General features: G+C 42.5%; 1 protein-coding gene across 1 annotated transcript in view; it reads left to right on the forward strand.

Moving 5' to 3' along the window:
• TMTC1 (transmembrane O-mannosyltransferase targeting cadherins 1) overlaps positions 1–19,410 on the forward strand; it is a gene marked incomplete at both ends in the record, with an annotated part of 320,957 nt that overhangs the window by 37,533 nt on the left and 264,014 nt on the right. Inside the window, 2 exon segments of the mRNA XM_080704935.1 lie at positions 8,634–8,811; positions 19,149–19,222. Of these exon segments, the coding sequence (XP_080561061.1) occupies positions 8,634–8,811; positions 19,149–19,222 (252 nt within the window).

Below are 19,410 nucleotides of genomic sequence, written 5' to 3' on the forward strand. Positions count from 1 at the left end.
CCCATGGATTCATCTCTACCCCCTACCATCATACGAACTATTTGGATTACCATCAAGAATACAAACAATAATAAATACTGGTGAGAATGTGAGGAAGCAGGAACTCTCATACACTGTTGTTGGTGGAATTGTAGATTAGTATAGATACTATCAAAATCAGTATGGAGGTCAAAAGACTAGGAATGGAGCTACCATAGGAGCCAGCCCTACCTCCTCGGTGTCTTTCCAAAAGAACTAAAGTCCAGGATACATGTATATTTGTGTTAATAGCAACACACTTCATAACTGCCAAGTTATGGAACCGGCCTAGTTGTCAGTCAACAGATGATGGATAAAGAAAGTGTAACATATGCACATAGTGCTCAGCCATAAAGAACCACAAAATGATGCCATTTGCAGGAGAATGGAAGGAACTAGAGAACATGATGCTAAGTGACATCACCAGCCTCAGAAACCAAGGACCACACATTTTCTCTCATAGGAGGAAGCTAAAGACATAAAAGAAAGGAAAGGGAGACCATGAGAGAGGAGCGAGACCAGGGGAGTAGAGGAGGGGGTCAGGGGAGGGAAGGCATAGGGAAGGGAACAGACAAAAAAAATGTATGTGTGTGCATGAATGGGTCACTGAATCTCACTGTCATGTATGGGGGATGTGGGGAGGGAAGCGGATCAGTTGACATCGTGTGCTGAGTCTCACTATGGTATATAATTACAACGCATCAATAGAAGATTAGTAAAAGTAATTAATTACTTGGGTTGCTAGGGGCTGATCTTTGGGTTCCTTTCAGATCTCCTGGCTTAGAATTATCTTGGGATGGGGTCAGAAGCTTGGGAATTTCTGTGTCTCAGTGGGACCCATGTTTAGTGAGGTCGAGATGGCACAATCTCCCTGGTGTAAGGTAGAGAACGGAATCACCAGGCGCACTGATGCATTATCACATGCTATCTCCATGGCCCCTCCTGGCAGCTTCCCTTCACGGAGGCCCCAAGAATGGCATTGTTGCCGCAGCCCCTGCAGCTTGAAGACACTCTGGTGGTTCCCCTCTGTAGGCCTGTGTGCAGCGTGTGGGAGATGCTGTCATGTGGTGGCGCTCTGACTTCAGTGAAGCAATGGGATTTTGGAGCACCGAAGACCAGTGACAAAAGCTTGGCGGCCAAAGACGGATGGGTGCGCTTGCCATGCCAGGCAGCAGGGGCAGGGACACAGTGGTAATCAGGAAATTTTGACCCGTAGATGCTGTGATGTTGGGCAGTGATTCATGTTCTCTTGGAATGAAGCACATGAACAGTCTTCCAAAACGTTGCTTCATCTGTAGGCCAGGCGTTATGGTTCGGATATAGAACGTCCTCTGGAAGAACTCGTTATCGGCCGTGCAAAGTGTCAGAGGGAAAATAACTGAATCACGAGGGTTCTGCTCTCAACAATGCGTAAATTCCTTGATGGATGAGTGGACTTTCTGGGTGGCAAGGTCGTAGGTAGGGTGTGGCTGGGGGAGGTAGGTCATTGGAGATGTGGCCTTGGGGATTATATATGTCCCTTGACCCTTTTCCTTGCTCTTTATGCTTGTTGTGGCCATGCCCTGACCCCATCTACCATGGCCTGAAACCTCCAGGACTGTGAGCAAATAAATCTTCTTCCTTCGAAGTTGTGGTCCTCAAGTATTTTGGGTCACAGACGTGAGAATGCTGACTACACACAGGGAACACTCGAGTTCCGGGCCAGCAGCCGGCTTGAGCTGCCATAGTGGAGAGCCCACATGAAGCCCACATGCTTACCTGGACCAGTGCCAGTTTGTGGAGGTTGAACTGTTGATTGAAGGAAGGACCTGTATAAGTCTCTCTTCCTGGGATCTAGCCTGTTTGTGCCTTATTCAAAACCAGAGCTCTTTCCAAAGAAGAAAGTTTAAGGAAGGGATGGATTTTATCTGCAGATCCTGACTTTGAGACAAGAAAGCAGAGCTTACAGCTGTTGGTACCATATTGTGTGAGCAGGTGACCTTTCCTGGGAGCAGATGTGGACAGCTGATCTGAGGCCTGTGCGCCCCCTCCCTGTTTCTGGGCAGCTTTACAGAAGGCGGAGGGAGTTGAGAAGGAAAAGGGACAATTTGTGTTCCAATTTGCCAATCCCTGTATGGTTTGCATCCTGAGATGGCTATTAAGATTATTTCAGAAGAAAAGCAGTTTTATTTCCTACTGCTCGGCCTAGTTTTAAAGGAGAAATGAAGACTAAACCCTATAAAATAAGATTCTTAAAGTCAAAAGGGAATGATAATCTTTTCAAACTATCAGCTATGTCATGTAAATTGATTTGTTTATTCAATGCATTTTCATTTAGAATCTGATGTGTGCTGAGTGAGATGCGTCCAATGACGAATAATAATTAGGTTCTTAAAATTGATGAAACATGCTCATGACCTTTGAGAATGTAGCCAACGAGGTTTGCAAAGGTGGCTAAGTAAGTACCGTCACAGAGGTACCGTCAGAGTGATGTGGAACCCGAGATACTGCTCTTTTGAAATACTTTTTCAGGTGGGCCATCAGCACGTGTCTGTGTAGTTATCCAAGCATCTATTTAGTTTTTATTATTACTAATGTTGTTGTGGGAGGGTAGTACTGGGGATAGAACCCAGGGTCTCACTCGTGCTAGGCAAGCACTCTACCAATGAGCCATACCCTCAGCCCTTTTTTATCTTGTTTTCCAACAGACTCATGCTAAGTTGCCCAGGCTGGCCTCCAACTTGTGATCCTCTTGCCTTAGCCTTCTGAGTAGCTTAGATTACAGGTGTGCACCACCACACCTGGCTTGATCTAGTTTTTTGTGGTGTGTGTGGTGGGGGGAGAGTGTGTTGGTACTAGAGATTGAACCCAGAAACATTCTACCTCTGAGTTAGACTCCCAGCCCTGTCTTGTTTTTTATTTTGACACAGTGTCTGTCAGTAACTCCAGTGCACCTGATAGGAAAAGAGTGACACAGACACTGAGCAGATTGAGCAGGGCAGGCCAGGGGCTGCACTCTTAGCTGAAGGCCCGCTGGACACTTGTCCACAACCTTATTGTCATCCTAAGCAGGGAACTTACGGTTTGGACGCTGCTGCGTACTGGGTACATGCTGCAGGTCCTGTTTAACTAGCAAATATGCAGGGAGATCTGGAGGTAATGGCTAGCTGGGTAACTGCAGGACACCTGAGATCACGGTCAGCAATAAAACTGAAGGTGTGCAGAGGACCCATGACACAATGTTTTACAAGTAGGATATTTGGGAGTCAGCGCCACTAAGAATCACTTTGGAGGAACAGGCTGCTTTTAGCAAGTTCAGCAGTCTGGTCATAGCTTTCCATGACTGACCCATAGATCTTCCCAAGGTCAGTGTTAACCTGCTCTGGCAGTTGTGTTTTCCACAAGGGTCTTGCTAAGTTGCTGAGAATGATCTTGAACATGTGATTCTCCTGCCTCAGCCTCCAAAGTAGCTTGGGATACAGGTATGTGCCACCATGCCTGGTTTGATCTAGTTTTGTGTGTGTGTGTGTGCATGCGCGTACGCGCGTGCGTGCATGCTGGTTCTGGGGATTGAGGCCAGAGAAATTCTACTTCTGAGCTAGAGCCCAAACCCCACTTGATTTTTTATTCTGAAGCAGGGTTTTGCTAAGTTGCTGAGACTGGCCTCAAACCTGCGATTCTCCTATCTTGTCCTTTCAAGTCCTGGGATTAGAAGTGTGTGCTACCACACCCAGCTTGATCTAGTTTTAATTGTTTAATGTTAAGTCTTTCTTTGAGCTGAAGTACTCTTAGTACTTTGTAGGTTAAGGGTTGAAAATTTAACTCCTGAAAGGGTTGTCAGATAGAGTAATTGAATCGAGCTGGATGTGACGTTATATTTTTGATATATAATACTTTGCTAGAATGCACATGGGGATATCCTCTTCTTCTAGAAATATACTTTCGTCCATTTTTCTTCAAATGAGCATTTTGCCTATCTTTTGATTTCCAATTTGTGATAATAATATAGGTCCAAGAAGCATTCTGCTGTCCTCTCTAGTAAAAGGAAAATAGTGTGTGTGTGTGTAGTGATGAATGAGGAGTGCCAAGTTAGGAACGCAGTGTAGAGACCGTGGCAAACTGTGAAGGTCAGTCCCATCAGAATGGGCAGCCAATGTTCCCGTGTGGCCATGCAGGCCCAGAGTGCCGGGTCTTCTAATATATCTAAGATGAACTGGATATTTTTATAGGAAGCTGGTTTTTTTTTTTTTTTTTTTTTTTTGGTACTGGGGATGAAACCCTTCTACCTCTGGGCTACACTCCCAGACCTATTTTATATTTTTTTATTTTGGAAACAGGGTCTTTAAGAGAGGCTGGCTTCAAACCTGCATGATCCTCCTGTCTCCGCCTCTCAAGCGCGGGGATTACAAGCGTGTGCCACCATGCCTGGCAAGCTGTCTGGTTTTAAAATTTGGTAAATTTTAAAAGGCAGAAAAGGAATAAAGGTAACAGAAGGCTTTAGAGGGTGCACCTGGTCCTCGCACAGCTGTCTGCAGTGCTGTGGCTGGATCTTATCCCTTGGGGAGCTACATCGAATAAGTACATTCCTTCAGTATTTCACTTATTCATATGCTTACTTAAACAAATATTTGTTGTGCTACAACCAGGAATGAGGCATTGTGCTAGACACTGGGGATGCAGCCATAAACTTGAGAAGGATCTTTTCCCTTGGCGAACTTGATATCATTTCTCTCTGTTCATTGTCTAGGATGAACATCCCCCATTTCCTTTTTCTCAAACCTACCTGTACAAGACCTCACTTCAGAGGGGCCCTCCATTCCTCCCGGCGCTCTCCTGGGCAGGGGTCTGAGGGCTCCTGGCCACGCTGGACACCTCCATCCTGCCTCTCCTGCCCACAGGGGCAGCTCCCCTTCAGAACCTCGTTCCCTTGCCAGGGCCCTGGCACCATCAGTTATCTGAGTAGGTGCCGCTCTCGCTCCACTGTGCTCTTAGCCTTTGAGAGCAGATGCCAGTCTCACTTTTCTTTGTATCTTGGGGCCTTGCAGCATTCCAGACATGGAGTAGGTGTTTGATAAATCCTGTCAGAGTAAATTGAAGTGAGAAATAGTTTGATTTGTGCAGTTCCTCTTTGTGGTGGTTTGGTCTATTTTAGTGGGCATGTTACATTAAGCCTTTGAGTTGAGGGCAACTAAAAAGCCCTGGACAATACCATATGTACAGTGTAAATCTGGATAACAAGTACTTTTTATTTTGCATTCCAATGTGAGTCTTCACTCTTAACAGTATTCTACTTAATCCTGTTGAAATTACCAACTTCATCCATTTAAACTGTGAATCTCAGTCAGCCTTCCAGCATATTAACTCCCTTTTCAGGTACAAATATTTTTATAATCTTGATAGGCACACAGTATTGTTTCACTTAAGTCTTTGATAAAAATGTTGGACAGAACAGAGATAACATCATAACAACGTGACATGCACGGGAGGTCTCCGTCCAAGAAGACATTGATTTATTATTTGCCACTCTTTGTGTTGGCTACAAATCCATCTTAGGATATCTTGTGTGCCCAGAGATTTCAAGAGATATTGATAAAATGCTTTTGTTAAAATAAAGATATTGTGCATTGCTCACATTCCCGCTCCTAAAATTATAAGGTTTATGAGTTAGGTCCTCTTTATGAACCCATCTCGGCTCCCAGAATCAGAGATTCTGTTTTCTAGTTTCACAAATAGGATGTCCTAAGCTTTTGTTAGCATATTGTCTCACGCTTACCAGCCTGTGGTTAGGAGATCACTCTCTACCTTTTTAGGCTTTATTTTTTTTCCTTCTGTACTTAGGATGGGACCTTGGGGCATTCTACTTCCAACCTACACCCCCAGCCCTATTTTTTTTTTTTTTTGGTGGTACTGGGGTTCCTGGAAGCCCTTCTACCTCCGGCCACACTCCCAGACCTATTTTTTATTTTTGGAAACAGGGTCTCTTAAGCCAGCACGGCTGGCTTTGAACCTGCGCGATCCTCCTGTCTCCGCCTCCCAAGCGCGGGGATTACAAGCGTGCGCCACCACGCCTGGCGTCTACTTTTTATTCTTTATTTTGAAACAGAGTCTTACTGAGTTTTAAAGATTATTTTATTTTTTTAATTTTTGAAATTTTTTGTAGTACTGGAGATTGGACCCAGAGACATTCTACCTTCAAGCTTCAAGATGGTCTTGATAGGTTGCTAAGAGCCTCACTAAGTTGCTGAAGCTGGACTCAAACCTGCAATCTTCCTGTCTCAGCTTTCCATGCACTTGTATTATAGGTATATGCCAACATGCTCAACTTAAAGATTGCTTTAGACCTTGCCAATTTTATGTTTAACATGATATAATGCATATCCTGATGTACACACACATGCATACAATTTTAGAACACTTTTCTGGTTATTTCCTTGTGTAAAATTTCTAGAACTGGAATTTTTGGCTAAAGGGTATGTAGTGTGTGTGTGTGTGTGCGTGTGTGTGTGTGCGCGCGCGCGCGCATGCACGTGTGCAAGTACACATTGTGTGGTCCTGGGAATTGAGCCCAAGGGTATGCTACCACTAACCTATACCCTCAGCTCTTTTTAATTTTTATTTTGAGGTATGGTCTAGTAGAGTTAGAATGTGCTGGACTTGAACCTGTGATCCTACTGTCACAGTCTTCTAAGTCTTGGATGACAGATGGGTGCCACCACACCAGACTAGGGTATACACACCTTTTTTTGTGGCACTGGGAATTGAAACCAGGGGCATTCTACCTCTGAGCTACACCTCCAGCCCTATTTTTTATTATTTATTTTGAAAAAGGATCTCATTAAATTTCAGAGGGCCTCACTCAGTAGCTGATACTAGTCTCAATCCTGAGATCCTCCCGTTTCAGCCTTCCAAGGCTTTTGAAAGCCTTGAAAGCATATTGCCAGTTGGACACTGACTGACTTGGGCGTTCATGAAACGTGTGTGAGATCTGCTTTCTTTCATCATCTTCATCATCATTGATGTGATTCTGTTAGGTGCATGGCTTAGTTCCAGAAAGTTCAGCCGGGTGCAGAGGACAGCCGTGTGAGGATGAGTGTGGGGGGTGGATGCCCACAGAACTGCGCCCCAGTCCTCTGAGCACCGTACTTGGGTCTTACCTCCTTCCAGCTTTCTTGACGGGAGCTTTCTGATTTCCAGCAGCTTTGGTGTGCCCTGTGCTGAAATGCCATGCCATTCCCCCTGCTGTGGGGGTCCCGCCTGGTCCCTAGGTCCCTGTCCATTCCTCTTTTCCTCGCATGCTTATTTCCCACCAGGCGCCTGTCTCAAGGATCCTGGGACGTGTGCGGGCTCCTGGGTCTGCCAGAGCACAGCGGGGCTGAACCTTGCATTGGATCCAGCTCCTTGGAGTTGGATTCCATACAGCGATTCATTTTTCTAGGTTTAGTTTTGGACCACAAGTACCACGGTGGGAGTAGGAGTGAAAGCGAAGTTGACTGGTAACTGTGACATTTGGATTCATGTGCCCAAATAAAGCTTGAGATGTTTAAAATTCTGTAGGTTAAAGCTGTGTATGAATCAAATCAAGTATTTAGAATATGCATATGTCATCTCTAGCACTGACTTACATTCTGGGCTGTTCCTGCAAAGAGGAGTTGTTTCCATAAGACAGACAGACGGAAGGCTGAGAATGCTAACCTAGGATGTCTGTTTGGTAGGCTGGCCTGGAGTGAGGCTAACTATCGCCAGTGCCGGTCGGGTGCTTATTCTCCTCTGGAGGAACCCTATCCTGTCCCAGTGAGTGTTGTCTATACCCCTTAAACTCAGTTGGGGACATTGTGTCATGTTGCTAAATTTAAAGCAACCTTCCGATGTCTCCATTCTGCCTTTCTGTCTCATGATTTTTTTTTGGTCTTTATGATATTGAACAACTGATTTCCTTTCTCTTTGTGGTTCTCTTTTGGTTTCTTGGTCAGAATCCTGACAGTCAGATTCTGAGGTCTGAGAATTAATGTTAGGAAAGCATTTAGCGCAGGTTCTGAGAGTGTGGCTTTGCTCACTGTTTTATTTCAGTGCAGCTGGTAATGGCGTGCAGTACCGTGAGGGCCCCTTGTGGGTGGTGGTTAGATGGTGCCTCAGATGCACAATCTGGAAACGTGTCTCTTGGTGGCACCGTGGGTGAGAGAACACGCGTATGCCTGGTGAGGCCCAACTGTGACCACAATTGCAGACTCGGGTTTCTGTTCGCCTCCTGTGGCCGCAGCTCTGGCCCACAGCACTCTGGGCTGGCTTTTGAACACCCAGCTGCCTGGGAGGAGCAGACAGTGAGAGCGAGAATATTAAGAGGGGTGTTTGCATGAGCCTTGGAGTGAGCGAAAAACAAGTTTTGCTGCCTTCTCAAGGAGACCAAAACTTCTTGAAATAATATTGTATCATATGTGCATTGATTTCTACAGGCAGAATAAGCCTGAGACAGAAAAAAAAAGTGTGTACCTACCCAAATATATAAAATACTTCAGTGTTGGCAATCATTTAAAAATATTTCCTTGGACAGCTTATCTTTTTAAATAATAGATTCCCTCTGTTTGTGTTTGTTTGTAGCTAGTGCTGGTTTTTATTCTTTTGCTCTTACTGTTCCATAGGCTGAACATATTTTTGACGGGCCTGGACCCCTTCTACTTCCATGCAGTGAATGTCCTTCTGCACTGCCTGGTGACCGTCCTGCTGATGTACACCTGTGATAAGACTGTCTTCAGGAATCGGGGGCTGGCTTTTATCACCGCCTTGCTTTTTGCTGTACATCCGGTTCACACTGAGGCGGTAAGTATAACTGGAGTTCAATGAAATAACAACCCAAACAAATGTATTCACATATATCAGCTAAACTGACCTCTCCCATTCAAAACCAAGAGAATTCAGAGCTCCACTGAAGTGTTTATCTTTGTATATAAATCATTCTGCTTGACAGCTTTTTATTTTTTTTTCAAGTGTTCAAATGGACTTTTAGCACCTTCAAGGTTTAACTGCTTTTCTAGTCATTGTTATCATTATAGATTATAATGAACGGTCACAGTTTTCTATTTCCAAAAAATTTAAATCTTTCTGTGTCTTTATATAGCAAGGGGCATGTTGAGATACTTACCATGCCAAGTCCCTGTTCCTGCCGCATTTACCTTTTCTCGCTGTGCTTTATGTGTATAATACTTATGATGTAGCTACTTACAGTGCTGGGGAAGGACCTGAAGAAGTTAGACCGACATTCTTCAAGTTAGACAGACTTAGAGCTGGGTGTGGTGGTGCACACCTGTAAACCTGGTACTTGGGGGGTTCAGATGGGAGGATCATAGATTGGAGACCAGCCTCAGCAATTTAGTGAGACCCTCAGCAACCTAGCAGCACCCTCTTTCAAAGTTTCAAAAACAAAAATATAAATAGGGCTGGGGGTGTAGATCAAAGTTAGAGGGTCCTTGGGTTCCATACTCAGTAAAACATACACGTAAGTGCGCGTGCGCACACACACACACACATGACAAATAGACTTAGCAGATTAAGAAATTATTTTTCAAGTTATTTAAGAAGTGTAATTCTTTTGTGTGTGATGAAAAATGTGTTTAGAAAATATGGATAGTTTGGGTGTATGGCCCTGTTTAACATACTTCCTTAATTATGCATGGACTACAATGTCATTATTAAGCTACCTTGTTTCACATCTCAGTAACTGCAGCTGGTTTATTTTATGTGCATCACTAGAGGTAGATGGAGACTTGCAGAGGGGTGCACGGGCACCACGGTGTTTAAAAGCATTTTTGCAGAGGCCCTAGCTGGCATCCAGCGTCTTTCCTGAAGTCGAGCTGTCTGAGAGCACACCTGCAGGAAAGACATCACATTGGGACTCTTTTCCTAAATTGTTCTCACAGTTGCCCATCTCTCATTTGAACAAAGATAAGGACTACCGCGTATGCATCAGAATCTTACTATGCTGCAGGTGCGCACACCTCTGAGGCACCTTCCGAAGAAACAGTTTGATCTCTTGCTGTCAGGTGGCTTCCATGGATCACGGCATCATGCATCTTTTTCTGTCTTACGTGTGTTTCTGTAAAGAATGCAACATGGTTTTGGAAATATGGGAGGGTGGTCTGTGCCACCGTTCTGAACTCAGAGTAAAGGAGCTGTCATAGGGACACATAATCATCTGTTCATTTCAGCTCACACAAGAAATCTCTTTGAAACTCATGTGGCATTGAGGATTGGCTTTGCCAGTTAGCTTATATAATGGCTGTTTCCACAAACAGAATTCTAAATCTTCAAGCCTGCGGTTTTGACAAATACATGGTGTGTGTGTGTGTAAAATACTTTATACATCATATGTGTGGTATATATGAGATATGTATCAAATATACATACTGAGAAAGAGACTGGTAAAAATAGTTTTACAAAAAATGATGTCATTAAGGTAACTTCCCCCTCTTTCTGAGTATGATAAAGTGGACAAGGTATCTCTAAGTGGAAGAGTATGAGTTTAAGTAATGGTCCTTTGGTAAGTCTTAGTTAGGTAAAGCCAGTGGAACAGTGAGAGCGGGTGGAGGGGAGCAGGTGGGAAAGGACTGAGGGAGGCTGTTGAAGGAAACAGTTCAACTAACGCTGTGTCATTTGTGAAGGTGTCACCGTCCACCTCACTAATGTGCATGGGAGGGGAGGGGAGGGCAGCATGGGGTCCAGAGCGAAACAGGCCAAGTGCTGCGTGGGTGTATATTTGTTATCACTTTGAAACTCACTATGATGTATCACTACAGTGCACCAATAAAAGTACACACACACACACACACACACACACACACACAGTTCTAAAAGTAAACTACTCTAATGACAGATAACTCTAATGACAGATGTGTTTACTTTTTTTGCTTTTGACCATATTAAAGGAGGACCTGGCTTATTTGTGAGTTGGTAGATCACAAAAACATTGTAAAAGATGTTAGATCACTATATGATGATTGCTGATAACTTTGGAGTTGGAAGAATTAAGTTATTGCTGTAACACTGATGAAAGCTAGGAATAGAATTGGTTCAGCATGCTGTCTTATTCTAACAGAAGGTAAGATTCAGTCACAGGTAACTGAACTTATTGAAAAAAAAACAACTACACTTGTATTATTGAGACGTCAATTTTCTATTTAAGAAGTATCTTCTCTTTATTTATGATGTGCTGAACAGCCATGAGTGAATAGTAATTGAAATAGCAATACACAATTAAAATTTTAACACTTACAGGCTTATGGCTATAGAAAATTTTACAAAAGTAATTAGGGCCTGGGGACATAGTGCAGTGGTAAAGGGCAAGACTATCAAGCACCAGGCCTGGGGTATGATCTTCAGCACCACACCCACAAAAATAATTATAAATGTATTATTATTCCAGGGAGGCAATATGACAAAAACATTTTGAGCACAACTACGTAACACAAAATGATGAGGGAGAAATAAAATGGTAGTATGATTCAAGGAGAAGGAGTATAAATTCCACCTAAAGAGGAGCCCCTTGGTGTTGGGTAGCTGGAAAATGAAGTGCTTCAGGTTGCTTTGGCATTTGGATTCCAACTGATACCATTATTTTGTGATACTAGAGATGGAACCCAGTGGTGTCCTACCTCAGAACTACATCCCCAACCCTATTTTACTTTGAAATAGCGTCTAAGTTGCTGAGGGTATCACTAAGTTGCTGAGGCTGGCTCAGAACCTGTGATCCTCTTGTCTCAGTCTCCCAAGTACTTGGATTACAGGTAGGCACCACCACATTCAATCGTTTGGTATCTTTAGAGCAGTAAAGCATTATGATCTTATTTTAAAATGCCAGAATTAATTAATTAATTAATTTTTGTGGTACTAGGGTTCTTAGAAGCTCTTCTACCATCAGGCTACACTCCCAGACCTATTTTTATACTTTTTTATTTGGAAACAGGGTCTCTTAAGCCAGCGCGGCTGGCTTCGAACCTGCACCATCCTCCTGTCCCCGCCTCCCAAGCGCAGGGATTACAAGTGTGCGCCACCACGCCTGGCGAATGCCAGAATTTATAATGCATGGAAAGCTAGATACTTTTGAGTACCTAAAATTATGATGACACATTTTGGAAATGAACCTAAGTAGATGAGAGATATATCTAAATTTTTAATATGTTTTTCGGTTATAACACAAAGAAAACTAACCAAAGACTGTTATTCTTAACCATATAGGCTATGTGATGCTGGATCAATGGCATGTTTTAATCTAGGACCATGCAAAATGTTTTATTTCAAACAATTTTTTTTTTTTTTTGGTGTTACTGGGCTTCCTGGAAGTCCTTCTACCTTAGGGCTACACTCCCAGACCTATTTTATATTTTTTTAAATTTGGAAACAGGGTCTCTTAAGCCAGCGCGGCTGGCTTCGAACCTGCGTGATTCTCCTGTCTCTGCCTCCCAAGCGTGGGGACTACAAGTGTGCGCCACCACGTCCGGTTTATTTCCAACAATATTTAAAGTACAGTTGAAAAATCTCTACCGAGGGTTTCTTGTGGGCAGCTGTCATAGCAGAGATCAACAGGGAAGGTAACGACAGGTTTAACTCAGTGGCCGCAGAAAGAGCACATAAAACACAAGCAACTTAGGGCGGTGTGATTGTGAGCCCATAGAATTTAGGCCAGATTCTAAGAAAAGAGGCAAATCCTATTAGCAAAATGACCTTTAAAGAAGGGTTTTCAACAGGCTTTCATGCTGATGGGAAAAAAACCCCATAGTAACACAATTAAAGGGTCAAAGGAGTCCACGAGCTGGACATTTATTTAGAGAAGGGTGTTAGGGAAGGAGGCAAAGAAATTTGACCTACAAAACAATTTATACTAAGTGAAATAGAGAGGCTGCTACTTAATTATAGATATCAGTTCAGGTTTCTAGGGAGTACAGAGAAATAGAAAAAGATATACTTTAATAGAAGACATAGTGATAAATTATATTCTATCTCTACCCCCACCCAACACACACAAGACTCCCTCTGATGAGGGAGGGAGCTTTTGGGAACTGTCTCTCCTTTGCTAAGTGGGAGCAAGAATGGGACCACAAGTTATCTCAGGGAGGATAGGGAATTTAAATTTTAGGGGTAGGCTTTAGTTTAAACAAATTAGTATGATTATGCTTAAACATGTCATTATGATTAAGGGCTCCCTTTATTATTTGTGAAATAAATGAATAACTAGTGAGTACTTGTTTGGTGTAGGGCTTTCTTTTATGTGCTAGGGGAATATGTGGATGGATGGCAGGATCCCAACCCACTGTTAGTTCCCAAGCTCATAGAAAAGCCAAAGAATAGCCAGGCATGATGGTGCACACCTGTAATCTCAATTCTGGGGAGGCGGAGGCAGGAGGATCACAGGTTCAAGTCCGGCCTCAGCAGTTCAGCAAGACCTTCAGCAATTTAGTGAGACCCTCTTTCAAGATAAAAAATCAAAAAGGCTTGGGTGTCGATCAGAGGTAGAATGCCTCTAGGTTCAACCCTAGTGCCAAGAAAACACAACAAAAACAAAAAAGAAAAGCCAAAAATCAGACACAAACACATAAATAGTTATACAACAAAGCAATATATTGTGAGGTCATGAGACTCTGGAGGAGAGAAACATGATTCCCAGTGTAACTAGATGAGGACAAATTCATTAATATGTTCTGTCTTTCAATAACGATTTGAGTGACTATAGAATAGCAAGAAATAAAGTAGAACCAGCCAGGCATGGTGGCACACGCTTGTAATCCCAGTACTCGAGAGGCTGAGATAGGAGGATCACAGGTTCACAGTTTGACTCAGCTACTTAGTGAGGCTCTTCGAAAATTTAGACCCTGTTTCAAAACAAAATAGCTTCTGAGTTCAATTCCCAGCACCAAAACAACAACAAAAACAAAACAAAGTAGAGCCAGCTTACCTCACTAAGTCCTAGAGATTCTTAGCTTTCCTGACACTGTATTTCTTGGGAAATTTATATCTTTTTGAATCATGAGAAAGACCAGCAAAGAAATTGAGAAATCATTATCGTTCTCTCACAAGAATGAAAACCTCATCCTCATAGAGACATTACGGGTTTGAAGGATGCATCTGTGCCAAGGTGAAAAGCAAAAGCTGGGAAGTGACCCACGGAGTTGGAAGGTTAAGGGCGTTTCTGGTGTGGGCTGGGAAAACTTGGGGAAAACTGGCTGTGATCTAATGGCTCAAACTGGCTTGTAGCTGTGGCAGCATGTTAAGTATGTTCCTGGCTCAGTCTGATACTAATGGAACTCATTCTCACAGATAAATATTAATAACCCTATACAAATACTGTGCTTTCTACAAATCCTGTGAGTTGTATTCCAACAAAATAAATTTTGAGAGCAAATCAAGACCCAGTTGGCAATTGCCACATATGACTCTGTTAACTCTGCTAGGGGATCTACGAGTTACATTACATTTGAATGTCCCTAATCCAAAAATCCCAGTACCAAAATGTTCCTACATCTGACAGTGTGTGTATGTGTGTGTGTGTGTGTGTGTGTGTGTGTGTGTGACTACAGATTAAACCCAGGGGTGTTCTACCTCTAACTACATTCAAACCTTATTTTGTTAATTTTGAAACAGGGTCAACTAAGTTGCTGAAGTTTTCACTCAATTGCTGAAGCTGTCCTTGAACTTGCAATCCTCCTGTCTCAGCCTCCCAAATTCTGGGATTACAAGTGTGTGCCACCATGCTTAGTCTGACACTTTTTGAGTTCAAATGTGATGCTGTAAGTGGAAAATTCCACACCTTGCCTTATGTGGCAGGTGACTGTCAAAATGCAAGTACACAAAAAATAATGCATAAAATTACCTTCATGCTATGTGTATGAGGTATATATAGAAACAGGTGAAGTTCATCTTTATTTTTTTATGGTACTGGAAATTGGACCCAGAGGCATTCTACCTCTGAGCTAGAGCCCCAGACCATTTTTTAAAATTTCTTATTTGGAAACAGGGTCTCACTAGGTTGCTGAGAGCCTCACTAAATGACTGAGGCTATTTTGCGATCCTTCTGTCTCAGCCTCCAAAGCACTAGGATTAAAAGTGTGTGCCACCACCCTTGACTGAGTTTCATCTTTAGACTTGGGTCCCATCCCCAAGGTATCTCATTGTGTTATGCAAATATCACCCCCCACCAAAAAAAATTCAAACTCTGAAGTACTTATGGCCCCAAGTGTTTCAGAAAAGGGAAACTGAGCCGTACAATTCAACCTATGTGGTCGTAGAATCAGGTCCAACTTAGCACTCCCTCCCTGCATCATAGTTATCCCACACTCATGATCACTACACCCATCCTTACAGAAATACTCTTATCATTTGACCTCTCCTTCCCTACTTCTCTTTTACCCTCCAATGGGGCTATATTTTTGAGTGTGGGGTCCAGGCAGCCATATTAGCTAACAGCTTTGGGCTCTGTGCCACCAGTGCAGTTCTTAGGCTGTCTACACGTTTTTCCTGCTAAAAGTTACATAGAATTTTTCACAGTATATGACTTGCTGTCAACCCATATATCTGCATATAATTAAATCACTTTATTAGTGTATTGCAATTATCACTGAGGTTCAACGTGATTAAAAACATATGTGCTCATAGCTCTTGTTGTGCTTCCCTCCCCATCCCACCCTCTCCCCTCTCCCCTCCCCACTCATGTTAGTAAAATTGGTGGTAATGTCTCCAATATTGCGGTAGTATTATTTAAAGTTTCCTTCTTCAACGCCCCCATCTTTCCCTCCTTACTCCCTCCCCCATTTAAATTTTTAACTAGTAGATATATATTAGACTATCTAATGAATTAAAGTATCCTCTGTGTAAATTAAGGTATCCTATGTAAAGGATAGTTTCCATAATCCACGAGGAAAACCAGTGTCAGCGTCAAGGGTTCTGCTCCCTTGCTTGGGAAGGTAAAAAAAGCAGCAGGGGCTCTACGTCCCTCAATGGCCCTGTGTGTGCCACCTTCTTAGTGACAACAGGCATGCGTGGCATGGCATGTTGCACTCATATTAAAGATAAAACCAAACCTCAGGAGTTGAAGGTAACAACATTGAGTCTCTCTCAATCAGATGGCAAGAGAAGTCTCTACTGAAACCTTGGGTGGCTGACCTCTTGCGGTGCCAGAGCCTCTCCTGTGTGACTGCGGGTGTGCTCCTGAGCTGGCGATGTCCCTGGCTCTGTTTCCCAGAAAAACCATCTGCTGCTGTCATTCAACAGTAGAGTGATCTGTGGATTGATCCTCTAGTGCCTGGACCTCAGGTCCTCTTTGCTTTGGGAGATGATGCTTTTTGTGTCCTAGAAATCAACCTTAGTCATATCCCTGTGAACTGCTCCTCGTACAGCTTCTTCGGGACCTTTTCTTGGGAGCATTTTTTAACTATACCCTACTTTGTCCTTTATAAGTTTGTTTCTTGGATTTTAACAATGAAGAGAAATGTATATACCTCTCACGTAGCAAAGATGTAGAGAGTTGTCTGGCTGTCTCTCACTCCACTTCCCATTTCAATCCCCCTTTGAACTGACACATTTAAAAAATAATTTTAAGCTTAAAAAGAACACAGAATGAGCTGGGTGTGGTGGCGCATACCTGTAATCCCTTGGGAGGCTGAGACAGGAGTATCACAGGTTTGAGGCCAATCTCAGCAATTTAGTGAGACCGTGTTTCAAAATAAAAAATAAAATAGGGTATAGTTCAGGAATAGAACACCCCTGAGTTCATTTCCCAGTACGACACAATATGTATGTATATCATATAACCATAACAAAATATCTAATACATATTATTATATAATTTAAAAAAATTGTGATTTAAAGATCTAGTATATTAAACTTAGTAACAAAGATAGTAGAAATTATAAATACATAAAATATAAATACTTAAAATGCATAAAACTTAATATCCAACATTAATATATAGTACATGTCTATATAAGTACATTATAGCCATGACATATAATATATGCAATATTATAGATTGTTATGAGTTGTAATATAATTAGGAACCACATGTAAGGTAAGCCAGAATAAATTAAAATGTAATGAAATATTAATGTTATACAATAGTAATATAAAATGATTATATCTGGTCTTTTTAGAATATACTATATATTAAGCTGGGCGTGTTGGCGCACGCTTGTAATTCCCGCGCTTGGGAGGCTGAGACAGGAGGATCGCACAGGTTCGAAGCCAGCCTCAGCTACTTAGTGAGGCTCTCAGCAACTTAGTGAGACCCTGTTTCCAAATTATATATATATATATATATATATATATATATATATGTATGTATGTATGTATGTATGTATGTATGTTCTGGGAGTATAGCCCAGAGGTAGAAAGCCTCTGGGTTCCAACCCCAGTACCACCCCCCCAAAAAAGAATATACTATATATTTATGTGATATTCCATATTACATTATATTTATGTTTTTATAGAATTTTTCTTACCATGAGTTTCTTTTATTTTTCTCAAGATTATATTTTGGATATATATCCTTAGGTTATGTAGTATGTGAGAAATGCGTGCTTCCTTCTCAGGGATGGTGGTTTTAATTTTGATTCTCCACTGAAGGTGTAATGGAGTGGCACACATATCTCTATACTATAATTATTCTTTTATGTTTTCTAGAGAATAAATAGTCAGTGAGGAAACACTTTAAACCATGCAGATATTTTGCTCCTCAAAAACTTTCAAACCCTAGATTTAGTATTAGTATCTTTTTTTTTCTTTGCTGAGACTCAAACCTGGGGCTCATGCTGGGTAAGCACTCCCATCTGAGCTACACCCCAGCCCTATGAATACTTTTTATTTTTTGTTTTGTTTTGCGGTACTGGGGATGGAACCCAGGGGCATTCTACCTCTGAGCTACGCCCCCAGCCCTATTTTTTATTCTTTATTTTGAAATAGGGTCTCACTGAGTTGCAAAGAGCCTCACTAAGTAGCTGAGGCTGTCTGCGAACAGTGATCCTCCTGTCTCAGCCTCCCAAATGCTGGGATTACAAGCATGCGCCACCACACCCTGCTCCTATTAATACTTTTAATGTTTATTGCTCAGCCCAGCGTTTACTCTTCTGGAAGCAGTACACTCGGGTTTAGGCCCCTCTTCCCTCCACGTTCATTGACGGGCTTTGGCTGAAGCGAGTCTCTCCTTTCCGACTCACTCGCTGTGTGTATGTGTGTGCTTGTCTGGGCATCTATTCACCCCTCATTCATGTATCACCCGTATCTACTCATGCATTTCTATTTTTGCAGTGGTTTATAATATATTGTGGTCCTCATTTATTTTTAATATTCAAATTTTCTGCTGGCTTCTGAGTCCTTTGTCAGTATTTGAGCATTTTCTTACATACTGACATGAGAAGATGACCTTCTTGTGTCTCTCCACCCTCATCCCTGGAATCAGCCTTTTTACCAGGAAGCCAGTGTTCCCTTTAGTGGGGAGTGGCCCCTGGTTGGTGCCAGGCTGTCTCCTACAAACCCAGACATACACACATGCTCACACAATCACCTGTATACGTGCATGGGCACATGTGCCTATATGAGTATACACTCTTTGATGGCCATTGTGAGTTCAGAGTCATTCCCCTACTTGTCAGAAGTCGTGATTCTTCTTCAGCTTGGCCTTCCCTCCTCACCCAGGAGTACGCTCAGCTCTACCACCACTCTGGTGCCCAAGGACTCCCAGGCACAGTGTACGGCACTCAATGGCTGATCGCTCAGGATCTTTGTGTGTGTGTGTGTGTGTGTGTGTGTGTGTGTGTGTGTGTGTATCACACAAACTAGACAAGAGCGCCATCCTTGAACTACACCCTTGGCCCCTAAAGATTTTTTTCAGTAAATCAATAAATGAATAAACTGTGATGTTATAAATTGATCTTCTATAGAGTTAAAGGTAAAGTCAATGATGAAAATCTTGTTCCTTCCTTCTTTTCTTCTCTCTTTCTGTAAACTTAACTTTCCATGTTAATCATAGAAGATTAGTCATATGTCAGAACTTGAAGAACAGTGTGTTTTCTGTTTTATTATACTTTCCATTCATCTAAAAGCAAACACGTGTCTGTAAGATTATTCTGATAATAATTTTCTGACTTCTACATTTTTTATTGTGTCAAATTCCCTAGGTGGCTGGGATTGTGGGCAGAGCCGACGTGTTAGCGTGTCTCCTGTTTCTGCTGGCCTTTCTCTCCTACAATAGGTATGTATGGCCAAGACCCCTTCTCTGTGATGACAGCGGTGTAGTGCTGTGTGTGGCCTGAATTGTGTGTAGAGAGGAGGGGCCTTTGCGGCTCCCATGCTCTGACCTTCAGAGATAAGAACTCTCTTTTGGCCCAGTGCTGGGCCTATTGTCTTTTCCAGCCCCATTCTGAAGGTATCATGTCCTTT

The sequence above is a fragment of the Muscardinus avellanarius genome (assembly GCF_963383645.1).
Source record: "Muscardinus avellanarius genome assembly, chromosome: 11".
In the NCBI taxonomy this organism is placed as follows: domain Eukaryota; kingdom Metazoa; phylum Chordata; class Mammalia; order Rodentia; family Gliridae; genus Muscardinus; species Muscardinus avellanarius.